Source organism: Elaeis guineensis, chromosome 4 (genome assembly GCF_000442705.2).
Source record: "Elaeis guineensis isolate ETL-2024a chromosome 4, EG11, whole genome shotgun sequence".
In the NCBI taxonomy this organism is placed as follows: domain Eukaryota; kingdom Viridiplantae; phylum Streptophyta; class Magnoliopsida; order Arecales; family Arecaceae; genus Elaeis; species Elaeis guineensis.
In genome coordinates this window covers 127,143,228-127,160,957 of record NC_025996.2, presented here as the reverse complement: position 1 = coordinate 127,160,957, position 17,730 = coordinate 127,143,228, and the positions used below count along the sequence as shown (strand labels likewise).

At 35.7% G+C, this 17,730-nt stretch overlaps 1 protein-coding gene across 2 annotated transcripts; it reads left to right on the top strand.

Moving 5' to 3' along the window:
* The first annotated feature begins 15,343 nt into the window (after nt 1-15,343).
* Nucleotides 15,344-17,401, top strand: LOC105042706 (small heat shock protein, chloroplastic). 2 transcript variants are annotated; one of them, XM_029263878.2, is made up of 3 exons: nt 15,344-15,670; nt 15,822-16,246; nt 16,417-17,401. In XM_029263878.2, the coding sequence occupies exons 1-3, from the start codon at nt 15,406-15,408 to the stop codon at nt 16,417-16,419; spliced, it is 693 nt and encodes a 230-aa protein (XP_029119711.1). In that variant the 5' UTR covers nt 15,344-15,405; the 3' UTR covers nt 16,420-17,401. The 2 variants fall into 2 exon arrangements, with proteins under 2 accessions (XP_029119711.1, XP_010918303.1); XM_010920001.4 differs by lacking the exon at nt 16,417-17,401 and having other exon boundaries at nt 15,822-16,410.
* Nucleotides 17,402-17,730: the final 329 nt, after the last annotated feature.

Below are 17,730 nucleotides of genomic sequence, written 5' to 3'. Positions count from 1 at the left end.
TAATCTTTGTGCTTTTGTATCTCAACTTGAACCTAAAACTTTTGAAGAAGCTGAAAATGATCATAACTGGATTAATGCTATGCAAGAAGAACTTAATCAATTTGAAAGAAATAATGTTTGGACCTTAGTGAAAAGACCTAAAGATTATTCAATAATTGGCACAAAATGGGTCTTTAGAAACAAATTAGATGAGCATGGAAATGTAATTAGAAATAAAGCAAGACTGGTTGCTAAGGGATATAATCAAGAAGAAGGAATTGATTTTGATGAAACCTTTGCACCTGTTGCTAGATTAGAAGCTATTAGACTTCTACTTGCATATGCTTGCTTTATGAATTTCAAGTTATTTCAAATAGATATTAAAAGTGCATTTTTAAATGGATATATTTCTGAAGAAGTATATGTAGAACAACCCCCTGGATTTGAAAATCATGCTTTTTTCAATCATGTCTTTAGATTAAATAAAGCTTTATATGGTCTAAAACAAGCACCTAGAGCATGGTATGAAAGGCTAAGCAAATTTCTACTAAATAATGGTTTCTCAAGAGGCAATGTAGATACAACCCTATTTATTAAAAGAAACCAAAATGATATGCTAATTATACAAATTTATGTTGATGACATAATTTTTGGGTCTACTAATGAATCCCTTTGTCAAGACTTTGCTAAGCTTATGCAGGGAGAGTTCGAGATGAGCATGATGGGAGAACTCACCTTCTTCCTCGGACTCCAAATTAAACAATCAAAAGAGGGAATCTCCATCACCCAAAGCAAGTACACCAAGGAACTACTCAAAAGATTTGGAATGGAGAACTGCAAACCAATTGGCACACCAATGAGTCCCTCAAGTAAGCTTGACAAGGATGATGAAGGTAAAAGCATAGACTTAAAATACTATAGAGGTATGATTGGCTCATTATTATATCTAACTGCAAGTAGGCCTGATATCATGTTTAGTGTTTGCTTATGTGCTAGATATCAATCTAATCTTAAGGAATCTCATTTGAATGCTGTTAAAAGAATCCTTAGATACTTAAATGGTACACAAACTATAGGGCTATGGTACTCTAAGGACTCACAAATTAATTTATTAGGATATTCAGATGCTGATTTTGCTGGATGTAAATTAGATAGAAAAAGCACAAGTGAAACTTGCCAATTTCTTGGAGTTAACCTAATCTCATGGTTTAGCAAGAAACAAAATTCGGTGGCACTGTCTACGGCTGAGGCCGAATACATTGCAGCTGGAAGTTGTTGTGCTCAAATCTTATGGATTAAGCAACAACTCGAAGATTTTGGAATCAAACTTAATGAAACACCAATAAGATGGGACAATACAAGTGCCATAAATCTATCTAAAAATCCAATACAACACTCAAGATCTAAACATATTGAAATAAGACATCATTTTATAAGAGAACATGTTCAAAATAAAAATATAATTCTTGAATATGTTAGCACTGAAAATCAATTAGCTGATATCTTTACAAAGGCCCTTAGTGAGGATAGATTCTGTGAAATTAGGAGAAATCTAGGAATTCTAGATCCATTTGCCTAAACTTCTCTTAATTGATATCAAATATTCTTAGAGCTCAATTTCCAACAACTATCCTGGTTCCAAAAGCTCAGATTTATCACTCTAAAAACTTATCATTGAGCAAAATTCCTTCTTCCAAAATTTCGAATTTTTTTGGAATTTATTTGTATTTTTGCTGAATTTCTGAACTTCATGAGTCGACCCCCATGAGTCGACTCAATGGCAAACTTGTAAATCCCACAAACTTTCCACGGGCTCATTATTTTTAAACGGGAACCCTGTTTGTGAGACGACTCATCGTCTTCCTTCCGAAAGCCATTCTTTCCAACTCTTTCTTGCTCCAAATCTAAGGATTTATCTCGAGGAAATTCTCCCTCCTACTCTCCACAAAAAATCGTCTCCTTGGAAAAGAGATTTCTCGTGCTTTCTTGCATTGCTCGGTGCGGTTGGAACGTGCCCTAGCACTTCATCGAACTTCCAAAATCCACTTCTTTTCTCCACTAAAATTCCTCTTTACTCTCTTGTGATCCCTCCTCCTCTCAATTCAAGTCTTCTTGTCTGCTACCTTATTGGATATGGCTCCAAAGATGAAACTTTCCCAAAGAAGGAAATCAATCCGTGAGCCTGAGAAAATTGTCCGAAAGAAAAGGCATGCTCAATCTTCAACTGCTCCCACTCCAGTTTCAGTACCTGCTCAAGGTCTCTCTCAATCCTCCATAAGCCCCAGTGTAAATCCTCTTTCTGATAGAAAAGTAGAAACCGAAAAAAACATAGATTTTCGGTTCTTTGAGAAAGAAGGCTTTACTTTTGCAAGTAAGATCAAAAATCAAGGATGGGAACTCTACTGCTCCCTTAAGGAAGTCACCTATGTTGATCTAGTCAGAGAGTTCTACCAGAACTTAAATTATGGAAACGGGTCAGTGACTTCAACAGTCAAGGGGATTGACATATGCTTGGATTCTAGGATATTGGGAGATATACTTCAATTGCCTAGTGAAGGATACTCATATATGGAACTCCCAATTAAAGAAGAAGGGATCAGAATTATCTTAGGAGAAGCTTTTTCAGGAAGTTTAAACAAATTGGAAGCAAAGCTATTATCCATTGAGATGAGGGTCCTGCATCAGATTGTAACAAAACTCTTTTTTCCTAGGAGTGGTAGACATGACTTACTGTCTGGCAGAGATGTATGTGTCATGTTTCATATCATCACTCAGACCCCCCTAAACCTCCCTGCACTTATGATAGAGGCCATGAGAGAAACTTTGAACAGATCCAAGGCACACTTGCCTTATGGTATGGCCCTTACTAGGGTATTTAGGAGGTTTGGAGTTAGCTGTGAAGGGGAGACACCTACCAAGCTCTCACATGTGGACACTTTCAACCAACACAGCCTGCACCGAATGGGAATTACAAAGACTGTTGGTGGTTGGATCAAGGGCTCTGAAGAAAGAGCTGAGGAGAGAGCTGAGGAAAGAGCTGAAGACAGAACTGAAGGCAGAGTAGAAGAAGAAGGTCCATCTTCTCCTGTACATGACTTCAGGGCAGCTTCACCAGATACCCAGTTCACTGCTCTACTTTAATCTGTTTCCAGAGCACTGAACGTACTTGATTCTATCAGACTCATGGTATCAGCCCTAGCATCTCAGCGTTCTCAGCCACCCAGTTCTTCTCGCTCTCCTGCTCATGGCAGAGGCAGACGGGGTAGAGGACGCACTTCTGATCCATCATCTCCTCACCCTATCTCTGATGACTCCGATCATTGACTTATCTTGATCTTTACTAGACCATAGGAGTTAGTATCTTGTTCTAGGATCTATACCAAGGGGCCATGTATTGAAAACTAGCTGGTTGAATTTTATTTTAAAGAACTATGTATTAAAACAATTATGTTTTTTAATGGAATCATCTTTTACTTATATTTCTACCTTTTTGTAATGATATCGATCATATTTTGGTTATATATTTTCTTCTTGTTGAAATATTGTCTTCTCCTTGTTGTTGTTTGCTGTTGATAATTGCTATATTAAGGGGGAGCAAACATCTGTGAAAAACTCTAAAGGGGAAGAAATTAAAGAATGTTTCAGAAAAAGGAAGAGTTAACTATGTTTGATGATGTCAAAAAGGGAGAGAAATTAAACAAAAACAAAAATTGAAATTAAACATAAACAAAAATTGAAATTAAACAAAAAGCAAAACCCTAAATTATGAGAAAAAGGGGGAGAAATTAAACAAAAACAAAGATTGAAAGATTAAACCAAACTGGAGAAATTAAACAAAAATAAAGATTGGAAGATTAAACCAAACTGGAGAAATTAAACAAAAACAAAGATTGGAAGATTAAACCAAACTGGAGAAATTAAACAAAAACAAGAATTGGAAGATTAAACCAAACTTGAGAAATTAAACCAAACTTGAGAAATTAAACAAAAATTGGAAGATTAAAAAAATATTGGGAAACAAATATTGGAGAAATTAAACAAAATTTTGAGAAATTTGGTATCGAAATTTGGTCTCAGACAGAAATTAAACAAAAAGCCATCCATCAAAAGCAAAATCATAAGTACAATGCAAATAAGTAATTTTTTATATGCTCTGATATATTTCAAAATTCAAACTTGCTCTGATACATCTTTTAAAATTTTATTTACCTTGATACAACTTAAGAAATTTGATTTACTCTGATACACCCTAAAATTTCTTTTAACTTGCTCTGATACATGATAAAATTTGATCTTATACAGTGAAAGTTTCTCTAATATATTATAACATTTGCTCTGATACAGTGTGAAATTTTCTCTGATACAGTGTGAAATTTTCTCTGACATTTGCTCTAATACAGTGTGAAATTTTCTCTGATATATTATAAAATTTTCTTGCTCTGATACATTGTAAAATCTTTTCTGATATAATTGTAAAAATTATTTTTCTTGCTCTGATACATAAAAAAAGTTATTTATCTTCTCTTGCTCTGATATATCTTAAACTCAAAATGATCTAATACCCTTTTCAAATCTTTAAGAAAATAGACAAACTATTTTTGCATTTATATTACATGCCAAAAGGATCATACTCTTTTCAAGCATATACACTTATAATGGATTCTTTTGAAATTAATGCATTAACATAAATATTTTTGTTCAAATATTTTGTCATCATCAAAAAGGGGGATATTGTTGCTCCTAGATTGATTTTGATGATTATAAAGCAGATTGAAGGGATACAAATAATTTTAAAATGAAAAAGTCCTTATGCTCTTCAAGGGCAAAATCATAATTTCACTAAAATTCTGATTTGATAGTATCATTTGATAGAACAAATGATTTGTAAACTATTGGTAAAAATTTCATTGTATTTGGACTTATATTTTTGAAGTTATGAAGGTTTGAAGTGCATGAGTCGACTCATGAGTCAACTCATGGTACTGTGAGCTGTTTGGCACGCAAAAAATTCCCATGGCACGCTGGATTTTTGACTTGGCACGACCTGTGAGTCGACTCATGAGTCGACCCACAAGGCATGAGTCGACTCATGAGTCGACCTCTGCTGATTTGAGCCGAAAAATCCAGAAATCAGACCTTCTGGTCTGTGCAACAGAAGTCGACTCATGAGTCGACTCCTGATGCATGAGTCGACTCATGAGTCGACCCCTGCGATGGAAAATATCAGCAACGGCTATTTTTTTATCCATTTTAATTGCCATTTATGCTTCCTAAAATTGCTCTAACGGCTCTTTATCTACCTAAATTGTTTTCTCTTGCTTCTAATGCTACAAAATGCTTTAAATGATGAAAGAAATTGCAGATTAAATAGCGGATCAAACGTGAAATCAAAAAGGAGAAGAACAGAAGAGAGGATCCAAAATTTGCCCGAAAAAGCCTGAGATCAACGAAAAATCCAAAAAGAAAAAGAGAGAGGATCCACAATATACCAGAGAGATTGTGAAAGAGAAAAGCAAGAGCTTTCAAGGAGAGAATCCTTCACGCCTATTGTTTCAACCTTGATCTAGAGATCGTTCAAAGCTTTCAAGAGATCTTCAATCAACAATCAACCTCTTCTCAAGCATTCAAGCGTTCATCCACTTTGAGAAAATCTGGAAAAAGGGGTTCTTCATTTGAGTAAAATTTTTATTGTTATATTCGCTCATTTAAAGGAGCTGTTATTGTATTAATCTGTGCTCTAAATATTCTTACTCTTTGTGAGTTTTTGTTCTTGTTTTTGGAGGATTTCCAAAACAAGGAAAGGTTGATCCGAACCTGAAATCGGAGTGTTTTGGGTTTACTTGTACCCGGGAAACAAGTGATCTAGCTGGGGATAGCTAGTGTCGGAGTTTCCGACGTTTTGTATTCGGGTTGAATACAAAGGATAGTTGATTGAAATTCCCAAGTAGGATCTTGGAGAGTGGATGTAGGTGCAAGGTTAGCACCGAACCACTATAAATCCTTGTGTTTGTGGTGTGCTTTATCGCTTTACTTTATATCTTTATTATATTCTTGCATTCCTGCTTTAGGTATTTAATATTGAATTAAAATCTTTGTCTTGTTCATTATAAGAAATTAATTAAGTAATCGGTTGGGCTTAAAATTTTTAGAAACCCAATTCACCCCCCCTCTTGGGTTGCATAGCTGGGCAACAATATTATATTTAAAAAAAATAAAAGAATATATTTGATTGTAAAATATATTTATGATCAATTTTTTGGTTTCAAAATATTAAAAAATTTTATGATCAAAAATTTGATCATAAAATTTTCAAATTATTTTTTTAATCTATAAATAAGTTTGTAATTTTTTGATTAGAAGATTTAATTTTGTGACCTAAAAATTATTCATAAATTATTTATAGATTAAAAAATATTTCAAGTTTTTTTATGATAGATTTTTTTATTATAAATTTTTTAATATTTTGTAACTAAAAAATTGATCATAAATATATTTAAAGTAAAAAAATAATTAAAATATTTTGTGATTAATTTTTTGGTTGTAAAATTTTAAAAAAATTTTACGATCAAAAAATCAATCACAAACTTATTTATAGATTAAAAAATATCTCAAAAATTTTATAATCAATTTTTTAATCATAAAATTTATTATTTACAAAATATTAAAAAAAATTATGATCAAAAAATTCATCCTAAAATTTTTAAATTATTTTTTAATCTATAAATAAATTTATGATTGATTTTTTGTTGCAAAATATTAATTTTACGATCAAAAAATTGATCATAAAATTTTTGAATTATTTTTACTCTATAATTAAGTTTGCGATCGATTTTTTATCATAAAATTTTTTTAATATTTTATAATTAAAAAATTAGTTACAATTTTAAATTTTAAAAAAAATTAATTGACACTACCGATTTCTTCTTTATAACCCACCTTCTTTCCTCCCCTCCCCGATCTTTTCCCCTTTTCCCCTCCCCGATGCCTAAAGCCCCTCTTCCTTTCCCCGACGATTGCTCATGATGGCACCCCCTCCCCTCCTCTGCGACCGCCCGCAATGGCCTCCCCTTCCCTCCGACCTCCTCTCGTCGGCCCGCCTGCGATGGCTCCCTCTCCCCTCCCTGACGACCGCTCGCGACGGCCTCCTCTCACTGGCCCGCCTGTGACGGCCTCCCTCACCAGCTCGCCCGCAACGGACCCCCCTTCCCGATGCCCGAACCCCCTCTTCCCCTCCTCGATCTGCATGTGATGGCCCCATTCCCTCCTTGGCGACCGCCAGTGATGGCCTCCCCTCGCTAGCCGGCCCATGACGACCTCCTCCCCTCCAGCCTCCCAAAGCTGGCCACCCCGCGCGGCCCCCTTTTCCCCTCCTCGGCCCGCCTACGACAGCCCACCCTCTCCTCCTCGACGACCGCCCATAATGGCGTCCCCTTGTCAGCTTGCCCGCGATGGCCCTCCCTCCCCTCCCCTGCGATCGCTCGCGATAGCCTCCCCTTATCGACACGCCCGTGATGGCCCCCCTCCAGCCTTTCCATGCAGGCTCACTTGTGATGGCTCCCCCTCCCTTCCTTGATGACCGCCTGCGATGGCCTCCCCTCATCGACCCACCCATGATGGCCTTCCCTCACTGTAAGCTGCGAGAAACAGGCGGGAAACGCCCTCAGTCCACAATGGCCCATGAGAAATCGAGGGGAACCGATCATTGGTCCACACCTCTCTCTAAGGACCGCACCAGTCGAATTTTATTTTAAATAATAATAAAAAATAAAATATATAAAAAATAAAAATAATATAATATAAAAATAATATAAAAATATAAAATTAAAATTTTATGATCAATTTTGAAAACTAAAATATTATAAAAAATAAATTATGATTGATTTACGATCTACTTATTAATTAAAAAATTCAAAAATAATTAGCAACTGAATATAAATAAAAAAATATTTTAACAAAATTAACGATCGATTTTATAATCGATAAATTGATTAAAAAATAAAATAATTAGTGATAGATTTAATGATTGATTTTATTAATAAAAAATTTAAAAATAATTAACAAATAATTTTATGATCAATTTATTAATAAAAAATATTTTAATAAATTTAGCAATCGATTTTGTAATCAATTTTATTAATAAAAAAATTTAAAAATCATTAGCAATCAATTTTATGATCAATTTTATTAATAAAAATATTTTAACAAAATTAGCAATTGATTTTACAATCGATATATTAATTAAAAAATTTAAAATAATAAGTGATTAATTTTGCAATCAATTTTATTAATAAAAAAATTTATAAATAATTAGTGATTGATTTTATGACATATTTATTAATAAAAAATATTTTAATAAATTTAGTAATTATTTTTAAAAAATAAAATATTATAAAATTTAAATTAATTTTTTTTTATTTTTTGATCGCAAAATTTTGTGATCGATTTAAATCGATCATAAAATTTTGCAATCAGGAATTTTGCAATTGATTAAAATTGATCATAAAATAAATTAGCAACTAATTTTTATTATTTTGCAATCAATTTTTTGATCGCTATATCCCTATTTTCTTGTAGTCGAAGGGTATCTCGGGGTCAAAAGTCAATCTTCCTATTTGATGGATCGATTGGAGATTTAAATATATCTGTATCATCGAATGGGACGTGCAAGAATAATCCATTCGAGAATCGGAGGAGTATATTGAAATATACTCCTCCATGTTAGTTTAGACTTGAGACTGAAAGGATGGGTACAAAGGGGTCAAAATTTAATTTAATCATTTGATGGATTGGTCGGAGGGTACCAAACATCCACTACTGCAAAACAGGGCTACGATAGTAGTTGAAAATCACTACCATAGCCTAAAAAATCGCTGTCATAGCCTACGACGATGGTTAGACAACCACTGCCACTGTGTCCGTCGTCGTAGGCCTATGGCAATGGTTTTTTGGGATACGACAATGATTGTGTCAACTGCTGCTATAGAAAGGTATGGTAGTAGTTTTATAACCGCTACTATATCAACAGCTACCATAGAGGCTATGCAACCACTGCCATAGCTAAGCTACGGCAGTGGCTATGCCAACCGCTGTTATAGCCTTTCACCGATCAAAAAGATCGATAGGTAATGGCTGGTGGCCAACCAGTGAAAAGGAGCAGTCGGACCTGTTGGGGCGACGATGGCAGGGGGCAACTACCGACAACTGCTGCGGTGGCAGGTGGCGGGTAGTGGCGGGTAGCGGCAGGACGGCCGACGATCGACGGGCGACGACAGGGGGCAAGCAGGGATGGTGGGTGGTTGACTACTTAAGTCATTATATACATATCATTCATTTCTTCTATAACCGATGTGGGACTATTACAATCAACCATAGGTTAGACCTACGACAACGATTACCGATAATCACTGCCACAGGCTGCCATAGGCTGACCTATGGCAGCAGTTATCAATAACCACTGCTGTAGGTCCAGTCTATGGCAGCGGTTGGTGATAACCACTACCATAAGCAGATATATGGTAGCGGTTATACCTAACCGCTGCCATAAGTAGATATGGCAGTAGTTAGTAAATCGTTGTCATAAACTTATAGTAATGGTTATTAGCAACTGCTAATAACTGCTGCTATAGAAATAGAATATAATTTTTTTTTATTTTTTTAAATATGATATAATTTTAAAATTTAAAGTTTATTTTCACTATTCATTATCTAAATAATTATCGTTAGAGTATCGTCACAAAAGACCGTCTCGATCCGATAGCCCTAGATATGTCGATCATTAAAATTTGATTTTGACGGTCAGAAAAGGTCGTGTGATGATCTAATACATAGAGACCACCAATGAATCTGAAAACTTACAATGGTGATCTTAGTGATATTTATATTATACTATCAAAATCTCACTTTAATCGGATATCATTATTATGACCAATTTAGTACGGAATGATTTGGACCGTTAAATAAAAAATGAGTGATGAAAAGGCCAAACAGTGTCCGATTATAAGGTAACTTTTTAAATAAATAATTTTTGCTACTACTTTGATTATTTATATGATGATGATCATAAAATTCAAATCATGTGTATATGAACGATCTAAAACTATATGTCGCTTGCTATTCATTTTTAAACTTTTTAAGTAATTGTACTTATGCTTTTGTAAGATGTATTCAAATAGATTTCAACATATACATACGGTTTGAATTTTATGATCATCACCATACAAATGATTAAAATACTAACAAAGATCATTCATCCAAAAAATTACTTCAATCAGACGTCGATTGGCTTTATGATCACTCATTTTTTATTTAACGATCAAAATTATCTCATGCTAAATTGATCATGCTAATGATGTCTGATTGAAGTAAAATTTTGATAGTGTGCTACAAATATCACCAAAATTATCATCGTAAATTTTCAGACCCATCAATAGTCTCTATCTAGCAAATCATCATGCAATCATTCGTGACCGTCAAAATTGAATCTAATGATCAACAAAGCTAGGACTATTGGATCGAGATGATCTTTTGTGAGGATACTCTAACGATAATTATTTAGATAAAAATGGTGCAGATGTGTTTGAAATTTGATTTCACTATTACAGGTTCACGTAATCATCCAAAATTATTTGTAAGTATCGACTTAATTTTTTTAAAACACAAATTTGAGGGGTAAAATAATGTTTTTTCATAAAATTATCATTGCAGCCATGTAGATCTCAAAAAGTTATATGAAATCAAAAAAAAATTATTAAAATCTGATTTTTGGATCAAAAGTTATGGAATAACAAAATTTTTATCTACGGTGGCGATTACAGTAACCGCTACGATAGGTCCGACCTACGATGGTGATTATCTGTAACTGCCATTGTAGGTGGGACCTACGATGGCAGTTATGAATAACACCACCATAGGTGGGACCTACAGTGGCAGTTATAAATAATCACTACTATAAGTCCCACCTACGGCAGCGGTTACGAATAAATTCTATGGCAGTGGTTTTAAAAACTACTGCCGTATAAGCACTGCCATAGCTTCTTTTTATAATAGTGATCCGAAGGGCACCAAACATCTGGTTTATACTCCGCTTGTGATGAACTTCTAGACCTCTGACTCATTTTAAATACTTATCTTGCATTGCCACCTATTTGAAGGGTACCGAACATCTGAAGGGTACCGAACATCTAAATACTCGAATTGACTTTTATGCTTTTATATTCTTATGGTTGTCTTCTTATTTTTTCTGATGATGATCCAAACTAAATGGATATTGAAGGGACTGGCTTCATAAATTGCTATGGCCTCTTTTTCTTCTACCCATATGATGTCTTAAAGCTGATGAGTGTCGAAGATTAGATTTTATGAACATATATACTCAACTTTATTCGACTTTATTCATATATGCTCGATTAAATTTTATGAACATATATAACTTCTTTAACATTGTTCTTGATCTGCGGCAGATGGCTTTTTGAGACCAGAGCTATTACAGCTGAGGAGAAAGCTCTCATGCCACCAGCTCGTATGCTTGTATGCCACACATACCACGCAGTAAACTCTGATACTTTAGATATTCTTCTTTATATTATTTTATCTTTTATTATCTAATATAATATTTTTTACAATGTGTTGATACTCTCAGAGTCAGAGGCATGGTAGAGGACCCATCCGGCTCGCGGCACCTCTGACTCGATCGGAGGATAGATAGCTGTCCACGTTCAGAGCCGCACGTAAGTACTATATATCTTTATCGAATATATTTAAATTTTAGTCATTTCAGAGCCTAATATTTTTGTTCAAAATAAATTTTGCAGTACATTTATAAAGCTCAAGGTGCCTCGTGTGGTTACCGACATTATCGGATGATTGATGCTGGGGCCGGTGAATGAGTTCTCTAGTTAACCATCAGGGGCTCATGATGCAGTCTGGGAGATATTCCTGGTAAGTCAAAGATGTTTAATTTTTAAATTCATGATAGATTTGTATTCTATTTATTAATACATAGTTGCTTCTACTTGCAGGAGTACTATCGATTTGAGACTCCTCAAGATGAGGAGGCTAGCCATCAGAGCTTCAAGGAGATGGCCACATAGAGATTCTGAGATGGGCTATACAGCCTTCGATAGTCCACTATAGAGCACTCCTGTTCCGAGTCACCATCAAACTGAAAGTCTTACATAGATCACTGGATGCGAGCGAACATATGGGAGGCCTCTGTAACCAGTGAAGTATTGAGTACTTTGGTAGGCAGCATAGGGCATGGCAGAATCGATTTGCCTGACAGCATCTGATTCTACACTGGCGGCTCCATTGGCACATATGTTGTGGCTGACATATTGGTAAAAATTCTACCCTTAAATTAATTTCATATTGAATTAATCATATATATTTTAATTAATTTAATTTTATTATTTATTTATTATAGATATACCAGCTGGTTCGTGCATCAGGACAGCTGTAGATATGGGAGGTCACACACCAGTCTAGGAGGATTGGTGATTACTTAGATCCTCGTTCTCGATAGATTGCAATAACAACTTAAAATATTATTTATTAAATTTTTATATATACTAATATATATGGACTAATGAATGTCTAAACTGTCTAGACGGATTATACGGAGTATCTCGTATCGCAGCACAATGAGGATCCATCCTCTCAGTCCCTCTTTGACCTCGAGGGATGGGTCAGAGCCACCAGAGGGGTGAGTAGGAGCTAGATCATAGGATTCAGCTATAGCTTCGACCCTCCATCAGTTTGAGGATCTTCATCGATGTCCTCCTCTTAGAGCTTGACGATCCAGACGTGGACTGACGCACATATGAAGGTCGTGTAAAGGCTTTAGAGCTAGTAACCTTAGAGCTTCTGAGATGCTATCCGCAATGCGGTCGTTGAGATTCTCTGGGACTTGCATCTAGTGATCAGCTGGGCTCATTGTCACAGCCATCACAGCAGGTAAGTCTATTAATAATTTTTTTGACTTGTTTTAAATTTTTTTATTTAGAAGCCTCACATGTTTAGGCCGATTTGAGTTTGAAAAAGAGATATAGAAGGTTAAAATTTAATCTTATCATCCGAATAATGGGTTGGGGGTGTCTATAACTCTGTATCATCGAAAAAAATATATAGGAACAATCTGTTCAAAAATCAGAGTAGTATATCGAAATATATATCTCCATATCGATATTACGCTTTCGTATCGAAATTTATTAATAATATTTTATTTTTCTTCGTTACAGAATATTGGAACACCGGCTCTCATCCATCAGTTGCTGGAGAGGATGTACAGGAGCAAGAAGAGAATGAGAAGGATGACGAGGAGGATCGTACATGATTTTTTTTTGTATGTATGTAATTTTGATACTTGTAAAGCATATCTGCATATAAAATAATATAATTTATAATTTTAATATAATATAATTAATTTTATATTTATGATTGTGTTACATAATTGTTATCTTATTTATAACAGATTTTAGAAAGTATTATTGCTTGTTACAGTGATTAAAGTAGGTTTTAAAATATTTAATTATGATTTTTTTTAAAAATTATTAGCGACAATATTAGTGACGTAAACTACCGTCACTAATAGTTTTTAAATTTTAATTAAAAAAATTAAAAAACTATTAGTGACGGCAGTAGCGACAAAAATCATCATCGCTAATAATTTTTTAACAGTTTAGTTAAAAAAATTAAAATTATTAGTGACGGATCTTTGTCGCTAATACCGTCATTAATTATCTTTATTAGCGATGGTATTTTTACTATGACTAATAATGATAATTAGCGATGAGATTATTTTCATCGATTTTATAGCGACGGCATGCCATCGCTAATAGTATTAGTGATGGCAAATCGACTATTAGCAATAGCAATTAGTTGTCACTAATAGTCTTTTTTCTTATAGTACATAGATCGAAGTACGATTATTATATGGATTGCCACTATGGACCAAAGTGTAGTTTATGGCTTACCAGTCATGGATCAAAGCATGACTATGATTAGTCCAAAATGAAAGATTAGTCCAAATTAAAAGATGGTGATTAATTTGAAAAGTATTAATGAAACATAAATGTTAAATCATTTGAACTTTGATATTTATTATGAATTTATGATAATACATGATTCATGATATATATTTATATAACTGTTGAGTTATAATGCAGATATTATGACTTATATTTTTTCTTTCATAATTGCTTATTCATTATTTTTGAATTATATTATTATATTAGTATACGTGTGATGGAATTTTTACTAGTATGTAAAGCTTACAACCTCTTCTTTCTTTTCTTTTTTAGAGTTACAGAATTTTAGGTTTGGCTATAGTTTAGGTTTGCGGATGAACGGATGAGTAGATAGAGCATCATTAATATTTGGTCAGATGATTAAAAAAATTTAATTTGTAATTATACAAATTTTGTTAGTTGTTATGAAATTAGATTATTATAATTTATGGTATTGAGGTTGTATCGGATCTTAAGACTTTACATGATCTCTAGGGCATTAATCTAGGATTCATACGATCGTATCACATAGCTGAAGCGGGTGCTAAGTTCGAAGTGGGATATGTCCACATAATTTTCGTAGAATTTTAACAGAGGAGAAAAATAAAAATAACAAACTAAATTTTATCTATTTAGAAAAGTAAGTTATTTGGGAGCCTATGATAAGATTTTATATTTAAATAAGTTTGTGTTTTGATAAATATCTAATATGAAACTTTAAAATCTCAAAATTTTAGATTAAATATTTTGTTAGTATGGAAACAAGTCTTGCATAAGTTCTTTTTAATTTAGGGGCATTCCAATAATAGACTGTCAATGGTCCAAGAACGCCCGTATGACTTGGAAAAAAGTAGACTGAACCAAAATCTGCAGCATGGAATTCACACCTCAGTTTCATTTTATGAAAGCCCAACCAAGTAGTAATTAGACCAATACTAGACCAGGGGTCGGGTAGGACATTGTTAACAAGTATTAAAGACCCGCTTTGAGCTCGCTCCAGGCTGAGAAAAATATTTATCCTCACTCGACCAACCCATCTCCGTCGATGAAGCGGCACTGGCACGAATCCACCGTTGGATCACACCGCACGGATATAAAATTTCAACGAACACCTTCGTTCATCCTGTACACAGCTCTCAAAGCAAAAGAAGGAAGGTGAGGCGCCGTGCCGATGAAACCACCGGAGAGGATCCGCGCTCGTTAAGCTAAGGATCCGTCTCGAATACCTTGCGCATTCTTGAAGGAGGGAGAAGGTGTTATCTTGTGATCCAAGTAGAGAATGTTCTCGTGTTTTCCAGACTTTTCCTTCCCCTGCTTATATAACCTCCAACCCCTTAGCCTCTATCTCCCAGCAAGCTAAACTCAGCTTGAATTCAACAGGAAAAGTAATCTTCTACTCCCCAACGTTAGCTTTCTACTAACCATGGCTTCTGCCACCGCGTGCGCCGTCACAAATTTCGTTCCCTCCACTCGCTCCTCCTCCCTGTTTTCCAGGCAAAACTTGAGACCCCATAGGCTAACGGTATCGTTCCCAGTCAAGCAACCCCGTTCCTCCATCGTCGCTTCCGCAACACCTGAAAACAAGGATGGCTCCTCCGTTGACGCGCACGTCGACCCCAACGCCAACAAGAAAGGTGCCGCCATCGAGCGGCAAGGCCGCCGCTCCACTCTCGACATCTCTCCTTTCGGTAAGTAACAGATCTAATATTTTTAGTTTTTTGTATACTTTGGTTCCCTTCAGATGATTGCAACTGAAGGCTTTTAATTAAGTCGTTCAAAGTAGTCGCAGACTCCGTTACTTAAATTTTGTGGAACCTTTTCTTTTTTCTTTTCCCGAAGGGCTGATGGATCCGCTGTCGCCGATGAGGACGATGAGGACGATGAGGCAGATGCTGGACACGATGGACCGGATCTTCAAGGACACGATGTCGTTCCCGGGATCGAGCCGGACGACGGTGGGGGACATAAGGACGCCGTGGGACATAATGGAGAACGAGAATGAGGTAAAGATGAGGTTCGACATGCCAGGGCTGTCAAAGGAGGTGGTGAAGGTGTCTGTGGAGGGTGACATGCTGGTGATCAAAGGAGAGCACAAGGAGGAGGAGGGAAGTAAAGGAGAGGATTCCTGGTGGAGGGGAAGGAGCATGAGCTCGTACGACAGCCGGATGCTGCTGCCGGAGAACTGCGACAGGGACAAGGTGATGGCTGAGCTGAAGAACGGGGTGCTGCTGGTTACCATCCCCAAGACCAAGGTCGAGCGCAAGGTCATTGACGTTCAGATCCAGTGACACACCTTACGTCCATCATAGTGATGTTTTTGTATTCGTTATGATGTTTTAGTTTTGTTTAATGCGAGTTAATATCTGTGTTGAACTTTTGATTTTTTACGTAAAGAGAGAAAAATTTAGAAACGATTTTTTGATTTCGATGTTAGTGATCACTTTGTCAAGGAAAGAACAAAGCGAGATGTTTGAGACTTTGACGGGAGAAATGAGCTTCGTCCACTGGAGAATCGTTGGGCCCAACCCGCTTGAGAGATCATTGGCCCGGGGCTGGAACGCTGGCAATGGATATACTATGCTTGTGCTTAAAATTGCTCACCTGTTGATTCCAAGTTGGACGAAGTAGGGTCAATCATTTATACTCCTTGGGTCACTATTCAATTATCGGTGCAATCTCTGCTCTCCCTCCCCTCCTTTGGCTGTCTGTTGTCTCTGTTTTGTAGGGTCCCCCCACCTGGTTGACGGGAGAAATGAGCTTCGTCCACTGGAGAATCGTTGGGCCCAACCCGCTTGACAGATCATTGGCCCGGGGCTGGAACGCTGGCCATGGATATAGTATGCTTGTGCTTAAAATTGCTCACCTGTTGATTCCACGTTGGACGAAGTAGGGTCAATCATCTATACTCCTTGGGTCACTATTCAATTATCGATGCAATCCCTGCTCTCCCTCCCTTCCTTCGTTTTGTCTGTTGTCTCTGCTGCCAAGGTTTCCGCGGGGTGTTGCCGAGCTCTGATGGGCAACAGATCTTTCCCTCCGGTGGGAGTTGGAAGATAGAAGGCCGGGCCTCCCTTCCTCTCTTCGGTGGACCAGCTCTCTCCCCTATCCCTTACCTGATTGTTGTTGGTCTTCATATTTTGGCTCCATCTGGTGTGGTGATCAGCGATGTTCTTCTCTCCACTTGTCATTCTGCTTCTTTCACTATCTCGATCTCCGACAGTCGACGGTCTCCTCCGACTGTTTTGACATTTGAGTGAATGTTAAGAGAGAATTTTTAAATTTTAAATGTTTGTTGATAGGTTGGTTGAGAAAAATTTGAAATTCAAATTTTAAATTTGAATTTCAGTTGATATTTTAAAGGATTCTTCTTCTTTTCTTCTGTACTCACTTTCTTTTTCTTTGATACTCACTTTCTTGTTAATAAAATTTGGTGACTATTGTGCTTATGCATATTAATCTCTTTTATATTAAAAAAAATTATCAATGCAATCATATTAATTAAAGTGCTATGTAATAATATTTATTATTTTTAATAATAAATGTACTTTCTCATATAAGTGTTAGTTTTATAGTATTTATTAAAGAGTACTAAACAAATTTTATAAGTGAAAATTTTATCTGTCCTCGCACTTTGAGATGTAAATATATTAACTTAGTTATTAATAAAATCTAGGTCGGGACAATTATCCCTCCTTTGCATTAAAAAAAAAAAATCTGTCAAATCTCTATATATAAACAAAAGATCTAT

Coding starts and splice junctions, on each gene's coding strand:
- LOC105042706 (XM_010920001.4), top strand. CDS start 15,406: ATGGCTTCTGCCACCGCGTGCGCCGTCACAAATTTCGTTCCCTCCACT. Junction 15,671..15,821: donor TCTCGACATCTCTCCTTTCG/GTAAGTAACAGA, acceptor CTTTTCCCGAAG/GGCTGATGGATCCGCTGTCG.